A 25,487-nucleotide genomic window follows, 5' to 3' on the forward strand; every position below is an offset into this window, starting at 1 on the left:
ATAAAAGTGGAATTTTACTTTGCAAGTGTCATGAATACTAATATAAATTGGTGGATATAGACCAGAAATGTTTACTACACTCCCCCCCCCCCCCTCCCCTTTTTAATCTGCTTGATGTCAAATTAATCTTGAACCTCACTAGCTGACATTGGTACATCACATTGTTATCAAACATTGTCTATGAATGTATTCCTGTATGAATTTGAGGTTATGTAATACATGCGCTCATCCGTGCATTGCAAAGACTTCTCCTTGGTTGTGCAGTCCACGTTGTAAGCAGCTGGTGCTTCCTTTTGCATATAGTGACCTGGATAATGGGCAGAACACTACGTTTATTATTATTTTTTCAGCAACACGACTGAATCACACTGGACTTTCTCTGTGTTAACTGAAGGTGGTGTTTTAATGCTTAAAAATGGAATAAAACTATATTAAAGGGGCACTATGGCGAAAAATTATGTTTTATAGCCACTGTACTATGCCTAGCTGTTTGTAGAGCATAGTGGCTTACATGTAGTGAGGCACAGGGGCTTTTTTTTTTAAACACTGACATCACCTTGTATACATTATCAGTCACGTCGGCAGAAGTACCTTTCCGACGCCACTTAGCCTGTTCCATGTAGTTGTAGGGAGGCAACTTTCCCTGTTGCTGTAACTGACGTTACAGTTTTCCCCTCTCTGCAGCGCTGGAAGGTTTGTTCTAAATTTCAACTGCACGATCGTGCAGTTATAGTGATCCCCCATGAGCCGTAAAGAGTAGCAGCTTATGTGCTGTGAGGGGAGTGGAACGCACCCTCCCTCTTACGTGAGACGCAACTGCATGTGAGGAGGACTGTGGAGGAATGCAGCATCATTACTGATGACGCTGCCCGGCAAGGACCCCTGTAGCTGAAGCTGGCATGTGCTGCGCAGACAGAGCGGCAGCTTGCAGAGCAGACACAAGCGCTGTAGCTGTGTCCTGCTAATTGTACAGTAGTTGTGATTGTTGTTTTTTTTGTGGTGAGTTTTTTTTTTTTACACAATCGTTTTTTCAGTATTTTTTTTCTAAAGCAAATTGCAGGTAGTTATTCATTTTTTTTTTATTACTCTGGCTGAATAACTACCTGCAATTTGCTTTAGAAAAATTATACTGAAAAAACGATTGGGTAAAAAAAAAAATTCACCACAAAAAAAAACAATCACAACTACTGTACAATTAGCAGGACACAGCTACAGCGCTTGTGTCTGCTCTGCAAGCTGCCGCTCTGTCTGCGCAGCACATGCCAGCTTCAGCTACAGGGGTCCTTGCCGGGCAGCGTCATCAGTAATGATGATGCGTTCCTCCACAGTCCTCCTCACATGCAGTTGCGTCTCACGTAAGAGGGAGGGTGCGTTCCACTCCCCTCACAGCACATAAGCTGCTACTCTTTACGGCTCATGGGGGATCACTATAACTGCACGATCGTGCAGTTGAAATTTAGAACAAACCTTCCAGCGCTGCAGAGAGGGGAAAACTGTAACGTCAGTTACAGCAACAGGGAAAGTTGCCTCCCTACAACTACATGGAACAGGCTAAGTGGCGTCGGAAAGGTACTTCTGCCGACGTGACTGATAATGTATACAAGGTGATGTCAGTGTTTAAAAAAAAAGCCCCTGTGCCTCACTACATGTAAGCTACTATGCTCTACAAACAGCTAGGCATAGTACAGTGGCTATAAAACATAATTTTTCACCATAGTGCCCCTTTAACTGTAAAAAAAAATCAAGCATTAAGAAATTAATTACTTAGCTTGCCTATCCTATTTTTAGTACTCACTGTCAGTGCTCTCCCCAGAAATATTTTCCAGCCGGGTGGCATGAAAAAGTAGCCGGGTGGGGAAGTAAGGTTACGCAGGGTGCTGTGGGTCAGAAAGTAAGGAAACGCTGAAAGGAGAGTGAGGGTCATACTGGCTGGGGAATCACACTGGCTGGGGAGAGGTCAGCATCGCACTGAGCGCTACTGGGTGGGACGATAACTTGTTCAAGAAACAAAAATCGCATTGCGAATGCTCACAAAATGCTGTATGCAGTGCATTTGTGATTTTTATACAAATCGCAACTGTAGTGTGAATGCCACCATAGGGCAACTTTGTCATAGTGATTCTCTGTTCGCTGGCGTTCAGCAAAGCTCTAAGGATTCCCTGAAAAGCACCTGTGTGAATGAGGCCTTAGTGCCATAGCCCCATCATCACATATATGACCTGACACCATTCACCATCCCTGCATGCAATGTATGTTACTCCTGTTGCTGCACAGACACTAGTTGCAGAGGAGTGCTGACTTAGGCCTCTTGCACACTGCAAGTGATTCCGATTCAGATTCCGCTTTTTAATCAGTTTTTACATCCGATTCAGATTCCGATTTGCAGTGTGCTCCCTGCACACTGCAAATCGGAATCTGAATCGGATGTAAAAACTGATTAAAAAGCGGAATCTGAATCGGAATCACTTGCAGTGTGCAAGAGGCCTTAAAGCTGATCACACGGGCAGGCGACATGAGTGGTGAGAACTCCAGCGAAGACTTTGCAAAAGCCATGCTAGTTTAAAGGGGAACTGAAATGAGAAGAATATTAAGGCTGCCATATTTATTTCCTTATAAACAATACACATTGCATGGCAGCCCTGCTTATCTACTTGGCTGCAGTAGTGTCTCAATCAGACAAGAAACAGGCATGCAGCTAATCTTGTCAGATCTGACAATGTCAGAAACACCTGATCTGCTGCATGCTTGTTCAGGGGCTATGGCTAAAAGTATTGTAGGCAAAGGCTCAGCGAGGCTGTCAGGTAAATAAAGATGGCAGTCTCCTTATACCTCTCACTACAGTTGTTCTGTACAGCACAGTGATTTGTGAACATACAAGTATTCTGTCTGAACTCAATGGATGTATGTCTTTCTCAACCTAAATAACTAACTGCTGAGACAAAAAAAAGGCTAAACTTGATGTAAAATGCTGAACTAAACTTTTTGCCATTGCCCATACTCAGGGCCGGATTTACAGCTCAGGAGCCTATAGGCACTCAAGCTCTGGTGCCCTAAACCCCACCCCTTAACACAGGCCACACCCCCTCAAACCACTCCCCTTTTTCTTATTAAATAAAACCCCACAAGGTAATGTAGAAAGTAGGCGGGGTGGTTAGTGTTAGGAAGAATTGGGGGTTAGGGCACACAGATACACACAGACATCAGGACACAGGGGGCTCACACACACACAGACATCAGGACGCAGGGGGCTCACACACACAGATACACACACAGACATCAGGACGCAGGGGGCTCACACACACAGATACACACACAGACATCAGGACGCAGGGGGCTCACACACACAGATACACACACAGACATCAGGACGCAGGGGGCTCACACACACAGATACACACACAGACATCAGGACGCAGGGGGCTCACACACACAGATACACACACAGACATCAGGACGCAGGGGGCTCACACACACAGATACACACACAGACATCAGGACGCAGGGGGCTCACACACACAGATACACACACAGACATCAGGACGCAGGGGGCTCACACACACAGATACACACACAGACATCAGGGCGCAGGGGGCTCACACACACACAGATACACACACAGACATCAGGACGCAGGGGGCTCACACACACAGATACACACACAGGACGCAGGGGGCTCACACACACAGATACACACACAGACCGCAGGGGGCTCACACACACAGATACACACACAGACATCAGGACGTAGGGGGCTCACACACACAGATACACACACAGACATCAGGACGCAGGGGGCTCACACACACAGATACACACACAGACATCAGGACGCAGGGGGCTCACACACACAGATACACACACAGACATCAGGACGCAGGGGGCTCACACACACAGATACACACACAGACATCAGGACGCAGGGGGCTCACACACACAGATACACACACAGACATCAGGACGCAGGGGGCTCACACACACAGATACACACACAGACCGCAGGGGGCTCACACACACAGATACACACACAGACATCAGGACGCAGGGGGCTCACACACACAGATACACACACAGACATCAGGACGCAGGGGGCTCACACACACAGATACACATACAGACATCAGGACGCAGGGGGCTCACACACACAGATACACACACAGGACGCAGGGGGCTCACACACACAGATACACACACAGGACGCAGGGGGCTCACACACACAGATACACACACAGACCGCAGGGGGCTCACACACACAGATACACACACAGACATCAGGACGCAGGGGGCTCACACACACAGATACACACACAGACATCAGGACGCAGGGGGCTCACACACACAGACATCAGGACGCAGGGGGCTCACACACACAGATACAAACACAGACATCAGGATGCAGGGGGCACACACACACACACACACACACACACACACACACACACACACACACACACACACACACACACGGGTAGAGCAGAGAGACAGAGAAGAAACATGAAGCTGCGGGGGATGGGCTCCAGCAGCAGGAGGCTAGTGAACCACCGCTGCACTTGTCTGGAGATCAGAGAGAGAGAGAGACACATTACCATGCCAAAGAAACACAGGAAGAGAGAGAGGGAGAGTGTAAAGGAAGCATTCACCTCAACTCCCAAAAGTCTTAACTTACTGTCCTCCACTGTCTTGTGTTCCTGGCTGGCATCCCATGCAGCATAGCAGCAGAAAACTTTCAATCTCCGCCTCCGCCTCCTTTTCTCCCGGCAGATCCTGGGGTGGCACATGATTGGCCAGTGAGACCAGGCCATGTGAGAACGGGGAGCAGAGCATTTTGCATTGTAAGCCTAGCTCCGCTCCCTGTCCACCCTTCCACAGCCCTCATGTTGAACTCCGTTCCCCCTGGCTCCCGGTGACAAAGTATAGTTAGACATGACACCGGAGCAGCCGGAAGAAAACAAATAGACGTCAGCACGCACCTGCACCGCCCCCTGCTGACTACGCTGGAGTGCATGACTACGGTCGCCGGGAACGCTGGCTGTGCGGCTGCACTGATGAGCGGCGGTGAGTGACACTGCGCTCCCACATCACTCTGCATAGGGAGACACACATTCGGGGAGGGAGGAGAGCCGCCCTTGGACTGTTAGGCGCCTGTAGGCACTTGCCTACAGTGCCTTATGGTAAATCCGACCCTGCCCATACTGAAAGCTAGATATCACAGTGATGGAACTAAACTGAACAATTTGGGGTTAATAGCTAGCAAACCAAGTGTCAGCTTGTGATAAAGTGCAGACACAGGAGGCAGAATGAAAGCTGCCTTTTACAGCCCCTGTAAACCACTTATCTCTCTCACTGAATGCTCCAGAATAAAGAAACATGTTATGTTAATGTGCCATACTTTTTTGAGGTCTCCGACATTCTTGTGACCTGAAGGACCTGGGGAAGGGGGCATTGTACATGCTGCTCTGACAGAGAGGAAGAGAAGAGTGTCTGTCCACTGTAGTAGCCAGCGGGAGTGACTCACCAAACGATAACAAATCAAACCGCACATTCTTTTCAGTGCGGACTCCAGCTGAAAGTTCCCGCAGTCTGCCTGTTCCTCTCTCTGCTATGAGATTTCCCCGCCCTTCCACGCTGCTGATAGGAAGGAAGCTGAGGAGGAGGGCGAAGATGGTGTCTCTGCTTGCCTTCCAAGCTGTCATGTGTATCGTGCTGAGGAAAGAATTTATGATGCAGACAGCGGCCGATCACAGCAGCCGGGCAGGGACAGAGATCTGGTGGGCGCTCCTCCCAGGTAATAGGCTCTGGGGAGAACACTGCTGTCAGATTTAAGAGATATGTGATACAGTGATATCCCTGGATATTTCATCCACTCTTGATCTTCTGGGGATCCTACCAGTGGAGCTACTGTGCTGAACCAGGCAGTGAGGCTTAGAAGAAGAGGGAAACGCTCCGGGATCCAGACTCGCTTTCGACGCAGAGGACTGCGCTCTCCACTACCTGGAATCATACTCTCAAATGTCAGGTCCATATATAACAAACTGGACGAGCTTCAACTACTGATCAGAACAAAGGACGTTCATCTCTCTGCTGCTCTTTGCTTCACAGAGACCTGGCTATCTGAGCTTATTCCAGACAACGCTCTGCAGATTCATGGATTTACACTCTACAGATCTGACCGGGACCCACTTACTTCTGGCAAAACCAAAGGTGGAGGACTCTGCTTCTATATTAATGATAGGTGGTGCACGGATGTTACAGTTATTAAGAGAACATGCTCGGCTGGGCTAGAAACTCTCTTTATAAACTGCAGACCCTACTACTCACCCCGTGAGTTTTCTTCATTTATTGTGGTTGCTGTGTACATCCCTCCACAAACATGTATGCAGCCTGCGCTCCAAGATCTCACAGATCAAATCACTGAGGTGGAAAGGGAGTACCCAGATTCCTTTTTTATCATACTAGGGCATTTCAACAGTGCTAATCTTTCCAAAGAACTCCCCAAATACAGGCAACACATCACAAGCGCAACTAGAGAAGGTAAGACACTTGATCACTGTTACACTACGACTAAGGACTCATATCACTCTGTCAGCAGGGCAGCTTTGGGGAACTCTGATCATGCGGTTATAAAGCTTATCCCAACATACATCCAAAGACTAAAAACTGCCAAACCTGTAGTGACCACAGTTAAGAAATGGACTAGCGAAGCTGTAGAAAAACTACAGAGCTGCTTTGATTTAACAAACTGGAATATATTTAAAGAATCTACCAGTGACCTAAATGAATACACTGATGCTGTGACATCATATATTACCTTTTTGTGAAGAGTCCTGTATCCCCACAAAAAAGTGCACCAGGTACAATAACGATAAACCCTGGTTTACATCACATCTTAGGAAGCTGCGCCTCGATAAAGAAAGGGCATATCGTACAGGCGATAAAGTCCTCTACAAGGCTGCGAAATACAAGCTGCAGAGAGCCATTACTGACGCAAAAAAAGATTATTCTAAAAAACTTGAGAAACAATGTTCAAACGCCTACTCATTCACAATATGGAAATCTCTGCATGAAATTACCAGCTACAGGAAGAAATCTCCGCCCTCACTACACAATCTGCAGCTTGCAAATGAACTGAATACATTTTATTGCAGGTTTGACACTAGCAACAAAAGCCAAACACACCAAGTCAATTCGCATAATTTCCATCTCTGCAGCAGGCAAACTGAACGCTCTTCCTGCCAGCCAACGTCTCCACCCCCTGCGGTGCCTCAGCAACTACACAACACAGGAGGCCAGACACAATATATTTACCCATCCCCAGATGCGCATGCTCTAACAATATGCCAATCAGATGTAAGCAGACTCTTCAAAAGACAAAACACTAGGAAAGCAATGGGGCCAGACTCTATCTCTGCGAAATGCCTGAAACTCTGTGCCGATCAATTAGCTCCTGTATTCACAGACATATTCAAAGCATCTCTCGAACTCTCAATAGTTCCAGTCTGTTTTAAAAGCTCAACTATTGTACCAATCCCAAAAAATTCAAAACCTACATGTTTAAAGGCCTGTTTCCCTGACATCATTGGTCATGAAAGCATTCGAAAAACTGTTAATGGCTTATCTGAAATCTATCACAGATCCCCTGCTGGACTCTCTGCAATTTGCCTACAGGCCTAATAGATCCGCAGATGATGCCGTGAACATGTGTATGCATTATGTACTACAGCATCTAGACACCTCAGGAACCTACACCAGGATTTTATTTATAGATTACAGCTCTGCATTTAATACCATAATGCCATCTCTGCTACACAGCAAGATCTCCCAGCTACACATACCTGAATCCATGTGCAAATGGATAACCGATTTCCTAACCGATAGGAGACAGCGTGTTAGACTTGGTAAACACACATCAAGCTCTCTGACCGTCAGTACTGGTGCACCCCAAGGCTGTGTGCTTTCCCCACTGCTCTACTCACTGTACACCAATGACTGCATCTCCACAGATCCATCTGTTAAGGTTCTGAAGTTTGCAGATGACACAACAGTAGTTGGTCTCATACAAAACGGGGATGAATCTGCATACAGGCATGTGGCATGTGGTGGGACAGCTTTCCTCCTGGTGCAGCAGCAACAACTTGGAACTAAACGCTCTCAAAACCATGGAGATGATAATAGACTTTAGGAGATTCCCCCCCCCCCCCCCCCCAGCACCTCCCCTTAACCATAAATGGATCCACAATAACCCAGGTAGAGTCATTCAAGTTTCTTGGGTCCACGATCTCACACAACCTAAAATGGGATAACAATACGGCCACTATTGTCAAGAAAGCGCAACAGAGGATGTACCATCTACGGCAACTGAAAAAGTTTGGCCTACCTCAAAATTTAATGGTGCAGTTCTACACTGCAATTATTGAATCCACCATAACATCATCTATGACTGTATGGTTCAGCTCCTGCTCAGCATTAGAAAAGGGGAGGCTGCAGCGCATCATCCGAACAGCGGAAAGGATAATTGGCTGTAGCTTACCTTCCCTGCAGGATCTTTACGCTAGCGGGTGCAGAAAAAGAGCAACCAAAATTGCCTCTGACCCCTCTCACCCAGCTCACTCCATCTTCCAGTGCATGCCTTCAGGAGTAAGATTCCGGTCAATCGCTACCAAAATCTCGACACAGGAACAGCTTTTTTCCTCAAGCGGTAGCCATACTTAATGCTGAACCACGTTAGAGCTGCCAGGACTTGATAGTAATCAGCACAGAACTGTAAATGAACAATTCTCACATTGCTTACTGCCACTATACTTGCATAAATGTCCTTGACTTGTAATATACACACTGTCTGTCCTTGTATTGTTTTTGTTTGCGTTTGTTAAGCAACTGCCAAGACAAATTCCTTGTAGGTGCAAACTTACTTGGCGAAATAAAATTGATTCTGATATGAAGAAAAAAATGGTCTGTGTGCCTTTGCTGAACTGTGCTGAGCTGTGCAGTGCAAAAAGGATTGTGAGAAGTCTTTCTTTTTTTTTTTTTTTTTTTTTTTTTAAAAGCTACGGCAACAAACTTATCCCTAAATGAAAATGACAAACGTCACATTCTAGATAAAATAAGGACACCATAACCTTAAAGGTACGTCTATTTAGTTTGAACAACAGTTTGGCATGTGTACGAATGATCGTTAAACTGATAGCAGCAGTTTTGACTGATCAGATTGGCGCATCTGTGGACTAACTAGTTCAAACAGTTAGGTCCGTACATGTGTACAAACGTCTTGTTGTTTGAAAGTCTATTACACTAGTAGACTGTCAAACAAGTCGTTTGGTCAGTGATCTGATCTAGTCCATTGTTCTATCAAGTCCAGTCAAATGACTTGTAAATTAGCTGTAATTAGCATTTCAAACGTTTTGTCGTCTGTATGTAACAAGGAGTCTGAACAACTTTTTGTTCGAATGGCAAGTCGTTCAAACGTGCAGTTTGAACGACAATCGGGCATAAAGTCAGACGTGTGTACGCACCTTAAGGTAATGTAAACCCTCCCCACCCCCCACCCGCCTCGAAGAGTCTACTTAGTGATGTAAGCCTGTTATCCAGGTGATGTTTGCTGTGGGAGAGACAGTAATCTGTAGAATAAGCAGTAAAGTAATACTGAGCTGGTTTTTTGCATCACTGAGAAAAAGTGAAGATGGAAACAAGCAGAAATATTCTATATTTATCACAAACTATTTTTAAACAATTTTACACTTTTGGATGTTATAACCCCATTTAAAGCATATCTGAGCTGGGAACAAAAAAAAAAGTTAGTGTAACTGTCGGGCATAAAATAAAAAATGAATTCTTTATTTTTATCTCGTTAACAAGTAATAAGGATGCTAACCAGGCAATCCAAAAGTCAAACTCACTATTACCTTTCTTGTTTATAAATGATCATTCCCCAGTTTCCCTGACTCTTATTTGGTACGTTGCCGCAAAAATGAAGTTACAGGGCATGCTGGGTTGTCTTTTTTTTTTTTTTTTTTTTTTTTTTTGCTTCTGTACATTAGTTAAGCCTGAGGGGAAATAAAGAAGCAAAAAAAGACAACCCAGCATCCCCTGCAACTTCCTTTGTGCAGCAACGTACCAAATATTAGGCAGGTAAACTGGGGAATGATAATTTATATACAAGAAAAGTAATAGAGATTTTAACTTTTGTATTCCCTGGTTAGCATCCTTATTACTTGTTTACCAGATAAAAATAAATAATTGAATTTTGATTTTATGTCCGATAGTTACACTTTGAGCTTTACTTGGGGAAATTGTTTAGCCCTTTGAAGTCTATCTGGTCCAGCGTTGCAGTTCTGCTGCCCTCCAGGGTGCCGACCCCAGCTGGATTGCGGGCTTCTGCACTGATGCACCTCTGTGCCTCTCATGAATGCGCTCCTGTGTCTGGGAGTGTTCTGCACTTGCACTGTTCACAAAGACTTGAAATGTGCAAGCGCAGAATGCTCCTAACCAGAGTAGTGTGATTGTGAGAGGCGCGCAGAAGCATTCAACTCAGCAGAGGTCGGTGATCTTACAGATGGGACAGCTGGACCAGATAGACTTCTAGGGGCTAGCGGAAGTAGTAAAAGAGGGAAAATGTATCCCATCATTTCTCTCCTTTTTTGTAAGTTTTTCTATGATTGGTTCTTTACATTCTTTACAAAAAATGATTAGAATTCCCAGTTCATGGTGAATTTTATTGAGGAGCCAACGGATAATTTCTCCATCTTCCTCTCCATTATGCTTCTTTTATAGTTCCAATGACAGGCTTCACTCAGAGAGCCACCATTGACCCAGAGCTGAATGAAATCCACGTCTTGTCGGGGTTAAGTAAAGATAAAGAGAAACGGGAGGAGAATGTCAGGAATTCCTTTTGGATCTATGATATTGTTAGGAACATATGGTAAGTAAATAAAAAAATGTTTTTATTTTGATACTGCTTGTATGCACAGTATTTAATGAAAGCCTGAACAGTTCTTTAAAGGGGCACTACAGCGAAAATGTGTAAAATTTGAAATGTGTGCAAACATACAAATAAGAAGTACATTTTTCCCAGAGTAAAATGAGCCATAAATTACTTTTCTCCTATTTTGCTGTCAAAATTTTTACACTATTTTTACAGTAAGTAGTAGAAATCTGACAGAAGTGACAGGTTTTGGAACAGTCCATCTCTTCATATGGGATTTTCAGCAAGGCTTTTATTCTTTATAAGGATATTCCCTAAAAAGGATTTCAACAACGATGCTGGCCAGCTTCCCTGCTTCCTACACAGTTTTTTGGCAGTTGGACAGAGCAACTGCCATTCACGAAGTGCTTTTGAAAATAAATACATCCCTTAGAATCCCCTATAAAGAGATGGACTAGTCCAAAACCTGTCACTTGTCAGATTTCTACTACCTACTGTAAGTGACAGCAACATAGGAGAAAATTAATTTATGGCTCATTTTACTCTGGGAAAAATGTACGTACTTCTTATTTGTGGTTTATTCTCGCTTCAGAGTCTCTTTAAGTAGTTTGACAAAAATTTGGAATTCTGTTGAGATACGTAATTTAATATTTATCGGGTTTTCCAAGATACTGCTGTTCAGTTTGCCTTTTTTTACCATTAGATTTTTTTGGAATGCTTTAGGCCTCTTGCACACTGCAAGTGATTCCGATTCCGCTTTTGAATCAGTTTTTACATCCGATTCAGATTCCGATTTGCAGTTTGCTCCCTGCACACTGCAAATCAGAATCTGAATCGGATGTAAAAACTGATTAAAAAGCGGAATCTGAATCGGAATCGCTTGCAGTGTGCAAGAGGCCTTAAAGAGACTCCGTAACAAAAATTGCATCCTGTTTTTTATCATCCTACAAGTTCCAAAAGCTATTCTAATGTGTTCTGGCTTACTGCAGCACTTTCTGCTATCACAGTCTCTGTAATAAATCAATGTATCTTTCCCCTGTCAGACTTGTCGGCCTGTGTCTGGAAGGCTGCCAAGTTCTTCAGTGTTGTGCTTCTGCTATGAACTCCCCCTTCCAGGCCCCTCTATGCACACTGCCTGTGTATTATTTAGATTAGGGCAGCTTCTCTCTTCTCTCATCTTTTACAAGCTGGATAAATCGTCCTCTGAGCTGGCTGGGCTTTCACATACTGAGGAAATTCAGACAAGGGCAAAGCTGTTTGCAGGAAGAAAAGAGCAGCCTGAAACTTCAGTGCATGAGAACTGCAGGGGGAAAGAAACACACAAATGATCTCTTGAGATTCAAAAGGAAGGCTGTATACAGCCTGCTTGTGTATGGATGTATTTTCTATGTGTGGACATACTGTACATCAACCTACTTCCTGTTTTGGTGGCCATTTTGTTTGTTTATAAACAAACTTTTTAAAACTGTTTTTAACCACTTTTAATGCGGCGGGGAGCGGCGAAATTGTGACAGAGGGTAATAGGAGATGTCCCTTAACGCACTGGTATGTTTACTTTTGTGCGATTTTAACAATACAGATTCTCTTTAAATGTTTTTGTTTTAAATAAGTGTGGTATCGACCTTTTTTATGATTTGTTTATTGGTTGCGTTAGATTGCCCAACAAGCTCGTGGTGAACCAAAACTTTTTGGAGTGTGTAAGGGCCTGAAAAGGACCAAAAAGCTTTCTTACTAAAATACTACGCAAAACAGAATTTTGTCTTTTTAAACCAGAAGGTATTTGGGATTATTCAGGTTGGAGTGGACCTAAGGGATGATTTGCATATTCAGCAGTGATGCATTGTGGGGCACCATATGCTTTCTCCAACCTGAATAACCACAAATACCTACGGTTTTTTAAGAAGGCAAAATTCTGTTTTTTTTGGCTGAGTTATAAAGGTACATAGAAAAGGCAAACCTCTTGGTTAGCCTTTTTGAGCAATTTCTCAGCCAATTAGAGTTTTGACTATTTATTGAAGCTGTCACTTCCTTTTCCCAGCAGTTCTATTGTTAATTGCACTCATTTTAATAGTAAAGTGTGAAGGAAGCACTTTCTAGTGCTCATTTGGTATCTACCCTATGCAGAATCTCAAACTATGATGCTTGTAAGCTATATGTCACTGAAAACAACAAGACAAAATCGGTATAATTGAAACCCAGACAGCAAAACCCTTCAAGTAGCTTATAAAGCTTTAGAGAAACTTGGAGGATTTTAAAGTGGAATTCTACTTTAGTTGAGAAAATATACATCTCCATTGGAGCTCTGCACTTTGAAATGAGGTTGAAAAACATTTTAGTTCTCTCATTAATTTAGTATTTGTCCTATTATTCAGATCATAAGATGCTCCTGACCATAAGATGCATCGAGGTTTAGAGGGCAAAAATCAGGGGACAAATATACTAAACCTGGTATGTTCATGGTCCAGGGTCCTCTTGTGGACCCTTTTGTTGACACCCCCCCCAAGCTGCCTCTGTCTAAAGTAATTATCAGCCTTTGTAAGGCCTCGTACTGTGCCTGCGCGGGCACCGCTGTCAATTACGGCCACATTGTCCGCGATGTACTGCGCAGCAGTTTTGTGCTCAGCGCAATACACCACGGATAACGTTGGCGTGATTTGCAGCGGCGATCGTGCAGGCGCAGTACGAGGCCGACCCTGCGGTCGGCCTCCGTACCGGCGGGGACAACGGGCTGCGAGTTGAGCTGCGTCATGGGACATGTTGCCGGGAAGGAGCTGGAGAAAGCCACGGGAAAGTAGATTGGGGGAGGCGCTTAAAAGGCTGATAATTCCTTTAAGCTACTCTATCCAGCTACACTAACCCCTGCCTCCCCAGCAACTACAATGCACTACATTACACTAACTACTGATGCCCCACCAGTTACACTTCATTAACCCTTGCTGCCCCACCAGCTACACGAACTACTCTACAACTGCAGTGTAAAATCTCACCTGATCCAGCTACTGCACTCCTCTACTGTCTTTGTCTGTAGCTGCTATTACAAATCCTGCTGCTCTACTTTTTCCGGCCCTCTGGGGGCAATGTCCTTTCTGGTTTCTTCCTGGTTACTGGTGCCCTCTCACTGTGTACCCTAGTAGCGCATTTGTACTGCACATCATGCATGGTTTTGAAGCACGAGCGCTGTCAGGTTGTGCAGTAAGAGGGCAGCAGTAACCAGGAAGGACAGAGGACTGGAGCATAAGCAGAAGGATTTATAGCAGCGACTGAGACAGAGGAGAGGAGCACGCCGGCTGGATCGTTGAGTGCTTCTGCTTTGCACTCTGCAACTGTACATTCGGACATTATAAGATGCCGCATCTTATATCCCACTTATACCACTTTTTTTGTGGGGGGAAAAAACTCACTTTTCCCCACTTTGTGGGGGGAAAAGTGAGTCTTATAGTCTGTAAAATTATGGTATGTAACTCTGAAATCTTCCATAGCACGTTAAAGAATATATGGTCTTGTCACTAACTGTCCCTCGGAGGGGCTCACAATCTAATCCCTCCCATAGTCTTGTGTTTGTCATAGTCTAGGGTCATTTTCAGGGGAAGACCAATTAACTACTGTTTTTGGGACGTGAGAAGAATCCAGTGTGCCCAGAGAAAACCCTCACAGACTTGGAGAACATATAAATTCTGGAGTACAAACCAAAAACCCAGCACTGCAAGGCGAGAGTGCTATCCACTAGGCCACCGTGCTTGAAAAAGTACACACTGATGTCCATTTTGTTAAAACCTTATTATTGTACTGTACTTGGCTGAATGGGTTTCAGCAGTGTAATGGTCCCTATCCTATATAAGCTATTTTGTTGCTTTTCAGGTCTTGTGTTTATAAGAATGATCAAGCATCAAAAGAAAATCCAAATAAAAGCCTTCAGGAAGAAGAGCCTTGTCCACGATTTGCACACCAACTGGTTTATGATGAGTTACACAAGGTATTCTCAATTACCAGTCAGTATTTTTAAACTAAAAGTAACTCTGAAATGTCATTAAGATGATAAAGTACATAATCCAAGGTTGCCTTCAGTGAAAACTACACGATGAATATTTTTTCCTTTTTTTGCGGTGGAGCTATACTCAGGCGAAAAAAATATATCCAAATTACTACTTTAAAATATGCTGGAGGAAATATCTCCCATTCTAATTACAGCATTTTTTTGTTCAGCATTTTTGAACAAAATACAGACTTTTTGTGGCTATCATAAACTAGCACTCATGTTATCTATCAAACAACTTCTTAAAGGGATACTGTAGGGAGGGGGGGGGTCGGGGGAAAATGAGTTAAACTTACCCGGGGCTTCTAATGGTCCCCCACAGACATCCTGTGCCCGCGCAGCCACTCACTGATGCTCCGGCCCCGCCTCCGGTTCACTTCTGCAATTTCAGAGTTTAAAGTCTGAAAACCACTGCGCCTCTGTTGCCGTGTCCTTGATCCCGCTGATGTCACCAGGAGCATACTGTGCAGCCCCAGTATGGTCTGTGTCTGCGCAGTACTCTCCTGGTGACATCAGCGGGATTGAGGACATGGCAACGGAGGCGCAGTGGTTTTCAGACTTTAAAGTCTGAAATTCCATAAGTGAACCGGAGGCGGGGCCGGAGCATCGGAGAGTGGCTGCGTGGGCACAGGATGTCTGCGGGGGACCGTTAGAAGCCCTGGATAAGTTCAACTCATTTTCCCCCGACCCCCCCCCCCCCTACAGTATCCCTTTAATGCATTCTACCCTAACAATAGAAAAAGTTACAGAAGAAACTTCTTTCACTCCTATGGCAGTCCGATACTGCCTGAAACTGGTATGTTTCTTTATCTTGAAAGATCACTGGAAACCATGTCGATTAGTCAGGTCCAATTTTTTTTTCTTCTATGTAGGGCGCAATAACATTTTAGACTTGCATTCCATTTCGTTATGTATATTAGGAAGGAAAGTATGGGGATGGGAAGGAATGACCAGCATAATGACAGTAAATAATATTTTATACCAATTCTTTTTAGTTTCTCCTTTTAAAGTCTAGTGGAACTCGCTGGGGTTCAGTACTTAATGGGGAACATCTCTAGTTTTATACAAGGCGGAGTTGAATTACTGTAGTTTGGCTGGAGTACAGTGCTTGCAAGTGTATTTGTGCAGTGTCTGGAAAGCAAGCACACTGAGAACCTGCCAAAGGCCTTTACATCATGGAATTATTTCAAGCCTTGGTTCTCGAACATGATTGAAATACCAGTAAGCAGGAATGCTCATCACCGATTAATCACGAGTAACCATGGTGATTACTTGTGATTCAAATGAGGTTTAATTACAGCAGCTGAGCGGCGGGGAATGAAAGGGTTATTTAACCATAATCCGTGTCCTCATCGCGCGCCATATAGGTCCATGTGTCCTATTAACGTTCCAAGCCTTGCTGCCGTCACTTCCTGCTGTGACGGCAGCGAGGCTTGGAACGCTAATAATAGCACGCAAGGACCTATATGGAGCGCGGGTAGGACAAGATTTTATGGGTAAATAACCCTTTCATTCCCTGCAGCTCAGCTGCTGTAATAAAACTAATTTGAATCACTAGTAACCACCGTGGTTGCTCGTGATTAATCTGCATCCCTGCCAGTAAGAAAGCTCAGCTTTGCTATAGGTGCACAATTTTCATATTTTACATTTGTATTTATTGTGGTTGCTTTAAACCTTCCACTGAAAGCATGTTCCCACTGGCAATACATAGTATGATCTGATACTTCAATACAATGAATCAGATAATATAATCCGTTCTGAAATTTAAGCAAATTTTCTTTAACAGTAAATATTTTTTAAACAAATTTTTGTCTTCAAAATAGTAAATTAGCAAACTTGTACAACTGAAAATGTTTCTTTTAGTACTCAGCAAAAACCGTTCCCCACGATTTTTCAAATCAATGAGTGCTTTTTTTTTTTTTTTTTTTTTCTTCAAATGCAAACTCAGCATGGATGGATCACATGCAGTTATAACTGGGGGTGCTGTCATTGATAAAATATGTTATAGAAATATTGTTGTATATCACTGTTAAGAACAATATGAATTTTATACACTTTGGGTGTGTGTTGTCCTTTCATGTTTGTAAGCTACTGTAAGTGCTGGTAGTAACTACATATTGTCACTAACCACTTATTTAAAACCCTTGATGGCTTGATAGGCTTACTACATGCTGCTGCTTTAATAAAGCTTATTTTATTTTACTTATTACTTGCAAGGTACATTATCTTTTTGGGGGAAATCCAGGGAAGTCCTGCTCACCAAAAATGAGGTTGGATGATTTCTGGTCTTTGAAGTTATGTCGACCATCTAAAGAGTATTTGTTAAGACACTGTAAATACCTTATCAGGAAACACAGGTAATCATTTCAAACAAAAAAAAAAAAACTGTGGACACTGACAATTTCTCAAAGTTTAAAATGGATTTTCAAATTATCTAGACGTTCAATGTTAAAGCGGACCTGAACTCAGAACGTCCTCTCTGCGCTAAAAGATACGCAACCGCATAATAACTTTTAAAAAAAAAACATTTTTGTTACAGCTGATACAATTTCTAAAATAAATCTTTACTACTTCTACTTCCTGATTCATGGAAGCAGACATATTGTTAACATCCTGTGCTTTCAAATGAGCTTATCTGCCATCTCTTCCGTGGCAGTCATGTGACACGGGAGAGATCAAATTACAACTTGTGATTAGACACAAATAAGAGGCTAAACTCTCTAAATACATATAGGGTGCATTTCTCGGTTTTCCTTCTGCCCTGTGCAAGAGTTCAGGTCCACTTTAACAGCTATGCATTTGTATTCTCACAATTCACTTGTTTTCAAAATACTTTAGGTTTGAAGAGCATGCACAGACTGAACCCTTAAGTGCTCTGAAATACCTTCAGAATGACCTGTTTGTCACTGTGGATCACTCAGACCCTGAAGAAGCGAAAGAGGTAAACCTTGCATAATTTCTTGCATGGGTTTTCTTTTAGGTCTTTTTGGGCAAGTATTTGATGTGTGGCAAAATGTAGTTCTGCACTGCCTTAAAGAAGAATTGCAGTCAAAATTTCCTGTTCTACAATAATTTACAACAGTAGCGTGACTAGTTTAAAAAAAAAAAAATACAAAAAATGCCCCAAAAGACACGCTTTCCCCTAAGCGTCATGTTACTGAGCTGACAGTAACTGCTGCGCTGAGCTCACCTTTCTCTAATTGTCATCCGGGACAACCCGAGATCCGGCCCCGCCCAGGATCTGGGGAAACACCAAACCAAGAAGTTTAAAAGCCCCCGCCCTCCCTCAATCCTCAGTTCATCTGTGTTTCCGTCACGGAAACACCATTGGAAGCAAGCTCCCATCTAATATTTATTATTTTATGGCACTCACCAGAGGGTGGGTTATCTTTAGAAGAGCGGAGGAATGGGGCAGCGTGGAGCAATTTACAGAGGTAACGCTGAGCCGCAAGTTCCTCTGCATTATTAAAAGGTAGCAACCGTGTGTGAAGTGGTGGTCTACATACCTTCTCCTCGCCAGACGCCGGCTCTGCAAGGCGTATTCGGCATCTGGCATCTTGGGCTTCCGGGTGTGACGTCAGGCGCAGAGGGAGTGGCTAGAGCGTACTGGCGTCACGCGGCCGCAATGGGGAGGATCGCGGAGATCCAGGAAGTAAGTCAGCGTGTTCCTGGCGTCTCCTCCAGCGTTCTGTGTCCATTGGGAGGCATGTCGCAGCAGCAGCAGTCGGAGGTGGCAGGCACGGCATCTAAGTTCTCCGCACAGACGCAACCATCCGGGTCTGGGATGGTAAGTCCTCCAGTGGAGGGTGATGTTTAATACTTATGTGAATCACCTGTGGACGGCTTCTCAGTGGATGTCTATTTTTTTGTGTTTTTTTTATATAGGCAAAGACTGAGTCTAGAACTAATGTTCCGCCCAAATATAAGAGATGTGGGTTGTGCAACACTAAGATTGCTCCAGATGCCCCTAGAAATGTTTGTCAAGCTTGTACAGATTCTATTGTTGTATCTGAGACATCTAACATTTTAAAGGGAGTCATGGAGGCAGTTAATAAGAATATGCAAGAGACTCTAGATAAATTCAAGGAGTCTTTTGTTCCACCCCCCACTGATCCCCTTCCAGGTCCCTCTGGGGTATTTTCTCAGCCACCTTCCATGTCTGATGAATTGGGAGCTGATGAGGAGGAGGGGAGGATATTTCTGGGTCAGGCTCTTTGGAGGAAGGTGAGCAGCCCAGGTCAGAGGATTCAGATAAGGAAGAGATAACAAAGGCCCCTAGATTTCTTTTTACTCCAGACGAATCCTCTGAGTTATTGAAAGCAGTGTACTCCACGGAACAAATTAAGGAATCTGTTCCAGAGATTACCCCTCAGGATCAAGTATATTCAGGTCTTGGCCAATCTACTGGGAGAGTATTTCCCATTCATAAGACACTACAGGATATTATTATCTCTCAATGGCAGAATCCAGAAAGGTCTTTGTTTATACCCAAATCCTCCAAAAGGAAATTTCCTTTTTCACAATCAGAAATTGACAAATGGACTAAATGCCCAAAGCTTAATGCATCATTATCTAAATACGCAAAGGACTCAGACTTATCTTTTGAGGACTCAGGGGTCCGAAAAGGATGTGATGGACAAAAAGATTGATTCCCTCTTAAAGATGGCTTGGGAATCGGCAGCATTTGGCTTTATCCCATGTATTTCAGCCACCTGCATTTCGCGCAACTTGCGAATCTGGATGGATAATCTGGTTGAGCAAATCTCTAAGGGGGCTCCCCTTAAAGATTATGCGGTCTCTCTCCCGGTCATTCTTAAAGCAGTAGCTTTTTTAGCGGACGCAGTTACTGAACTTATACGGGTATCGGCACGTACTACAGCTCTTATTAACTCTGCTCGGCGAGCAGTGTGGTTGAAGACCTGGGAAGGAGACCAGACGTCCAGGAACAAGCTTGGCTCAATTCCGTTTGAGGGTAATTTGTTATTTGGATCAGGCTTAGAGGATATCTTAGCCCGTTCAGCGGAGAAGGGGAAGCAATTCCCTAATAAGAAAAGGAATCCTAAGACTAAAAAACCTTTTGTTCCTAAGAAACAAGTAGGTGAACAGGTAAAAAATAGGAATGTGCAGAGGAAATGGTCCTTTCCGAAAGGGAGGGGGAAAGGAGGGTTCAGTCTCGGCAAGACTGAACCTCCTAAGCAGAGTAAATGACGTTTTACCGGTAGGGGAAAGGCTAATTTATTTTCGGTTAGAATGGGAGAAACTAAATCCCAATCCCTTTGTTTTGCGTATCATAAAAGGATACCACCTTCAGTTTTCAGTCAGTCCCCCTCAAAGGAAATTTATAAATTCATTTCCAAAGGACCCCGAGAAGGCAATTGGTCTGGAAATAGAAATTCAGAAACTTTTAGAAAAAAGAGTGATTATTCCAGTTCCCCAGGGAGAAATTTTCCAGGGGTACTACTCCCATGTCTTTCTGGTGAAGAAAACCAGCGGGGAGTTCAGGTTTATTCTGAACCTAAAATCTCTCAATCCGTTTCTGACTTACAAGAAATTCAGGATGAAGAGCATTTATTCAGTAAGGAGTCTATTGCAGGGGAAAGAGTTTTTTCTCTCAATAGACCTCCAAGACGCCTATCTGCACATCCCGATCTTTTACAGACATCAGAGATTTTTAAGATTTGCAATCCGAGCTCCTTCGCACATTCGCCATTTCCAATTTCAGGCACTCCCGTTTGGCATAGCATCAGCCCCACGGGTGTTCACAAAGGTTTTGGCAGAAATTATGAAGGAGTTGAGAATCCAGGGAATTTCAATAATTCCATATCTGGACGATCTGTTGGTTTTTGCAGAGACAAAAGGTCTGGTATGTTCACACAGAGATATTTTCATCAAAACGTTAACTCAGGTGGGGTGGATGATCAATTACAAAAAGTCAGCTCTGGTGCCAGTTCAACAAATTACATTTCTAGGCTACAGGATAGACTCGATAGAGAGGAAAATCTTTTTACCTCCGGAAAAGATTCTGAAATTCAATCAGAGGTAAACTCTTTGATGACCCGAGAGGCATCCTCTCTTCGTCAAATCATGAGAGTACTCGGTCTATTTTCAGCATCCATCCCAGCAGTGACATGGGCCCAGTCTCACGGCAGATCCCTTCAAGACCTGCTTCTTTCCAATTGGGTCAAATCAGAGGATTACCTGGATCGTCTGATTTGTATTCCAGAGTCAGTGAAGTCCAATCTGCGATGGTGGTTTGACAGTCAAAACTTGAGCGAAGGTCAGTTCTGGAGACAGATAGATCCAGGAAAGACCTTTACGGATGCAAGTTCCTGGGGCTGGGGAGCAACAGCCAGGGGGGAACATGCGCAAGGAAGTTGGTCTCGGTTAATAAGCAAAAGGTCATCCAATTTCAGAGAGCTGATGGCGGTTCAGAGGGCTCTTCTATCTTTTCAGTCCCTGATAGAAGGAAATCATGTTTTGATGTTTTCGGACAACATCACGACGGTAGCTTACCTTTCAAAACGGGGGGACGAGGTCGTTCGATCTCCTGTCTCTCTGTTCGGAGATTCTGGCATGGGCAGAACCTCGGATTCTTTCGTTATCGGCGGTCCACATAAAAGGCTCTCTCAATGTAGAGGCAGATTTTTTTGACTCGCCAGCAGATGAACCAATCCCAGTGGGAACTCCGCCCGGAGGTTTTTCAGATGTTGGTGGAGAAATTCGGGCAAACGGAGATAGATCTCTTCGCATCCCCGAAGAACGTGAAAGTAGATCAGTTCTTCTCCCTTCACAGATGCAGCAGGTCTCTGGGATTGGATGCTCTGAGTATTCCTTGGGAATTTGTTCTAGGGTACGCTTTCCCTCCAACAGTATTTATTCCCCAGGTCCTTCTAAAACTACAAAGAGAAAGAGTGAACCTTATCTTGGTAGCACCTCAATGGCCAAAAAGGCCATGGTATGCAACACTACTGAGAATGGCAGTACAACCTCCGTGGCCTCTTCCACTCCATCCAGACCTGTTTAGGCAGGGGCCTCTAAACCATCACAGACCTCAATTATTCAAACTGGCAGCCTGGATCCTGAGAGGGTAATTCTGAGACAGAAGGGTCTTTCAGAAAAAGTTATAGAGACTTTCATGAGATGTAGGAAACCGGTAACTCAAAAAATTTATAGGAAGGTTTGGAAAGTTTATTTAGCATGGTGTGATTCTCATGGCAAGAATCAGGATTTAACCAGTTCGGTTCTGTAATTTCTGCAGGACGGCTTCGATATGAAGTTGGCTCCCAGCACTCTCAAGGTCCAGTGTTCAGCTCTATCTATATTGTTGGATAGACACTTAGCACAAGAGGAGTTAGTGAGGATTTTTTTCAAAGCATTACAGAGGTCTACTCCTGTGAAGGTGAAGATTTTTCCCCAGTGGGATCTTTCGTTAGTGCTTAACAGCCTTACAGGTGGTCCTTTTGAGCCCATAGAAAGTATTGATATGAAATTTCTGACACTCAAATTGGCCTTTCTGATTGCTATAACGTCAGCCAGACGTTTGGGCGATCTTCAGGCGCTATCTATTAAGGATCCTTTTCTCATCATCTGCCCTGACAGTGTGAGACTGAGACGGGATCCATCATATTTACCTAAGGTAGCATCAGAATTCCATAGGTCACAAGAAATTATTCTGCCTTCATTTTGTTCTAGGCCAGCGGGGGTTAAGGAGGAGGCCTTTCATTGTTTAGATGTCAGGAGATCTTTACTAGTTTATCTCTCCAGAACCAGAGAATTCAGAAAATCTAGTAGTTTATTGGTCCTATTTTCCAGGAAAAATAGGGGTCAGCAGGCATCCAGACAAACGATTGCAAGATGGATTAGACAAGCCATTATCTTAGCCTATGAGGGTAGTGATAGTCCCTTACCAGATAACATTAAAGCTCACTCAACTCGCTCTTTATCCACATCATGGGCAGAGAGGGCAGGAGTCACCATACACCAGATTTGTCAAGCGGCAACTTGGTCGAACGCATCTACCTTTATCAAGCATTACAGAGTGGATGTTTTATCGCAACAAGACCAGTCGTTTGGCAGAAAGGTGCTTCAGGCGGTGGTCCCTCCCTAGGTGAATCTTTAGATAAGACTTCTTGTCTATCTCTTGGGTTGTCCCGGATGACAATTAGAGAAATACTCCTATTAGACCTACCGGTAATGGAGTTTCTGGTTGTCATCCGGGACAACGTCTATAACCCTTTCCTATCCAGCACCTTTCAGCTAATTAGGAGCACAGGGAATTTTTAGTCACTTGTAGGTGTCTAATTCTTCCTTCATCTTGGTGTTTCTAGTCTACTTACTTTCAGACGCACTGAGGATTGAGGGAGGGCGGGGGCTTTTAAACTTCTTGGTTTGGTATTTCCCCAGATCCTGGGTGGGACCGGATCTTGGGTTGTCCTGGATGACAACCAGAAACTCCATTACCGGTAGGTCTAATAGGAGTATTTTCTGAGGTATTTATTTGAACTAAAGCCTCTTACACGCTCTAGAGGGAAATCTTCCAGGGCTTCAGTTTAGCATCATGTCAGCTGAAAATCTAGTATGTGTATCGGTCTCCCACAACATATTTTAGAGATCCCGACACCCTTGATCTCTAAGAGACAAGACAGATGAGTGTTTTTGTTCTTGCACCTACTCCACCCACTGGAAGCTGCGCTATCATGTGCTGCCCTGTTAGCCCTAATCCTACACCCATGTCGGCATAGTACTTATTTCCTGCAATGTTGTGCTAACAAGCTACAGTCACTAGGGGGAGACATTGGTTGTCTATGCACCTTATAAAGTGCTGAAGATGAGGCGGAGCTACCTAAGGCAGGGGTCTGAATCTGTGGATTTTTAGCCATTTGAGTGTGGCTCTGATAGTTTCTGGGGCTAACCTGCCACTATGCTCTGCCCCCTCTTTTTTGTAGCTGTAAGTTGGTGCAGCCCGCCGAGCCCTGCAAAACCCTCTATCTCCTCCCTGGGCCTCTCTACAGTGACGCCATGTGACTGTGAGTGCAAACCAGGCCACACTGCTCTGCGCTGACTTTGCAGTGCACAGCCTTGTTCAGAGCCTTGTTCAGAGCCTCCACCACACTAGTTCTGGAATCAGCAGCAGCGGAATGTAACTACGCTACCCAGGCTGCTGCTGCCTGTAATTATTGCTCTTAATGTGTTGGATGTGACCGGGGGGGCGAGCACTACTAGGGGGCCTTATGTTCCATAACTAGTACACTGCTGTAAGGTCTAGAGTTGGCCAGTCAGAATTATTTAGCTTGCATGGGACTACAAGAACCAGCAGGGATCTACATGGTTTATTTTGGTGTACCTTCAACTTATAGAATAGGAACAGATAGGAACTGTATAATGAAGCAAGTCGATCTCTGCTGGTTCTTGCAGGCCCGCGCAGGCTGAATAACGTCGACTGGCCAACTTTAGACCCTTCAGCATTGTACTAGTTAAAGCTAGTACAGTGCTGAATGGTCTAAAGTCAGCCCAATATCACCCTGAGAGTCTGCCCAGTGTCACCCACCATTAATAATACAAGGCTGTGTCTGTAACTTTGGGAGTTAATCAAAATTCCAAGGAAATGCATTCTTTACATTAAATGTGAGTATTGTCATATTTCTATTTTAACCACCCTGGCGTTCTATTAAGATCGCCAGGGTGGCGGCACAGCAGTATTTTTATTTATTTATTTATTTTAACCCATGTAGCTAGCCTAGCGCTAGCTACATGATTCCCCCCTCCCGGCGTCGTCGTATTCACCTTTCCGATCGCTTCCGGCGCATTAGCCCATTCAGAAATCCTGTTCTGAACGGAATTTCTAGAAGGGCTTGCCCCGACGTCATGGTAACGATCGTGATGACGTCACCGACGTCATCGATGTCGTGACGTCATTGGGGGTCCCGATCCACCCCGCAGCGCTGCCTGGCACTGATTGGCCAGGCTGCGCAGGGGTCTCGGGAGGGGGGGCCCTTACGCGACGGGTAGTGGCGCATCAGTGGTGAGCGGCGGCGATCATCCCCCACACGCAGCTAGCAAAGTGCTAGCTGCGTGTTTTAAAAAAAAAAAAAATTTAAATCGGCCCAGCAGGGCCTAAGGGGCGCCATCTAGCGGTCATGGACGAGCTGAGCTCGTCCATACCGCTAAGATGGTTAAGGGAAAATATAGTTTCTGGTCATGATCTAAGATTATTCCTATATCTGGTTTTATTTAATGTCAGTAGCTAGTTTAAACAGACTCCTAAAAACATGGTTCTTGAAAAGAAATTTGTCTCTCAAAAGAAATCTTAATCGTTCTATTGCTAATCTTTGGTTATTTTGACAAATTAATTTTCAGACCACTGGGCTAAGGGCCCGTCTCCATTGTGCCAAGATTTGCCTTGCGAGATTTATGGTGCATTTTTCTGATCAATTTATATGAAAATTGAATAGTGTGGGGTAGATTGTCCGTTAATGTATGGACCCAAGCATTTTTTTTTTTTTTTTTACAGGGTTCATTTTTTTTTTTTTTTTTTTTAAT

At 44.1% G+C, this 25,487-nt stretch overlaps 1 protein-coding gene across 2 annotated transcripts in view; it reads left to right on the forward strand.

Annotated features, from left to right (window-relative positions):
- The window catches only part of MKLN1 (muskelin 1), a 92,025-nt gene that overhangs the window by 62,405 nt on the left and 4,133 nt on the right, over positions 1 to 25,487 (forward strand). For both annotated transcript variants that reach the window (XM_068276015.1, XM_068276014.1), the window contains exons 13-16: positions 10,765 to 10,912; positions 14,774 to 14,888; positions 17,166 to 17,305; positions 17,787 to 17,889. In XM_068276015.1, coding sequence (XP_068132116.1) covers positions 10,765 to 10,912; positions 14,774 to 14,888; positions 17,166 to 17,305; positions 17,787 to 17,889 — 506 coding nt within the window. The remainder of the gene's footprint in view (positions 1 to 10,764; positions 10,913 to 14,773; positions 14,889 to 17,165; positions 17,306 to 17,786; positions 17,890 to 25,487) is intronic.

This window comes from Hyperolius riggenbachi, chromosome 3 (assembly GCF_040937935.1).
Source record: "Hyperolius riggenbachi isolate aHypRig1 chromosome 3, aHypRig1.pri, whole genome shotgun sequence".
Classification (NCBI taxonomy): domain Eukaryota; kingdom Metazoa; phylum Chordata; class Amphibia; order Anura; family Hyperoliidae; genus Hyperolius; species Hyperolius riggenbachi.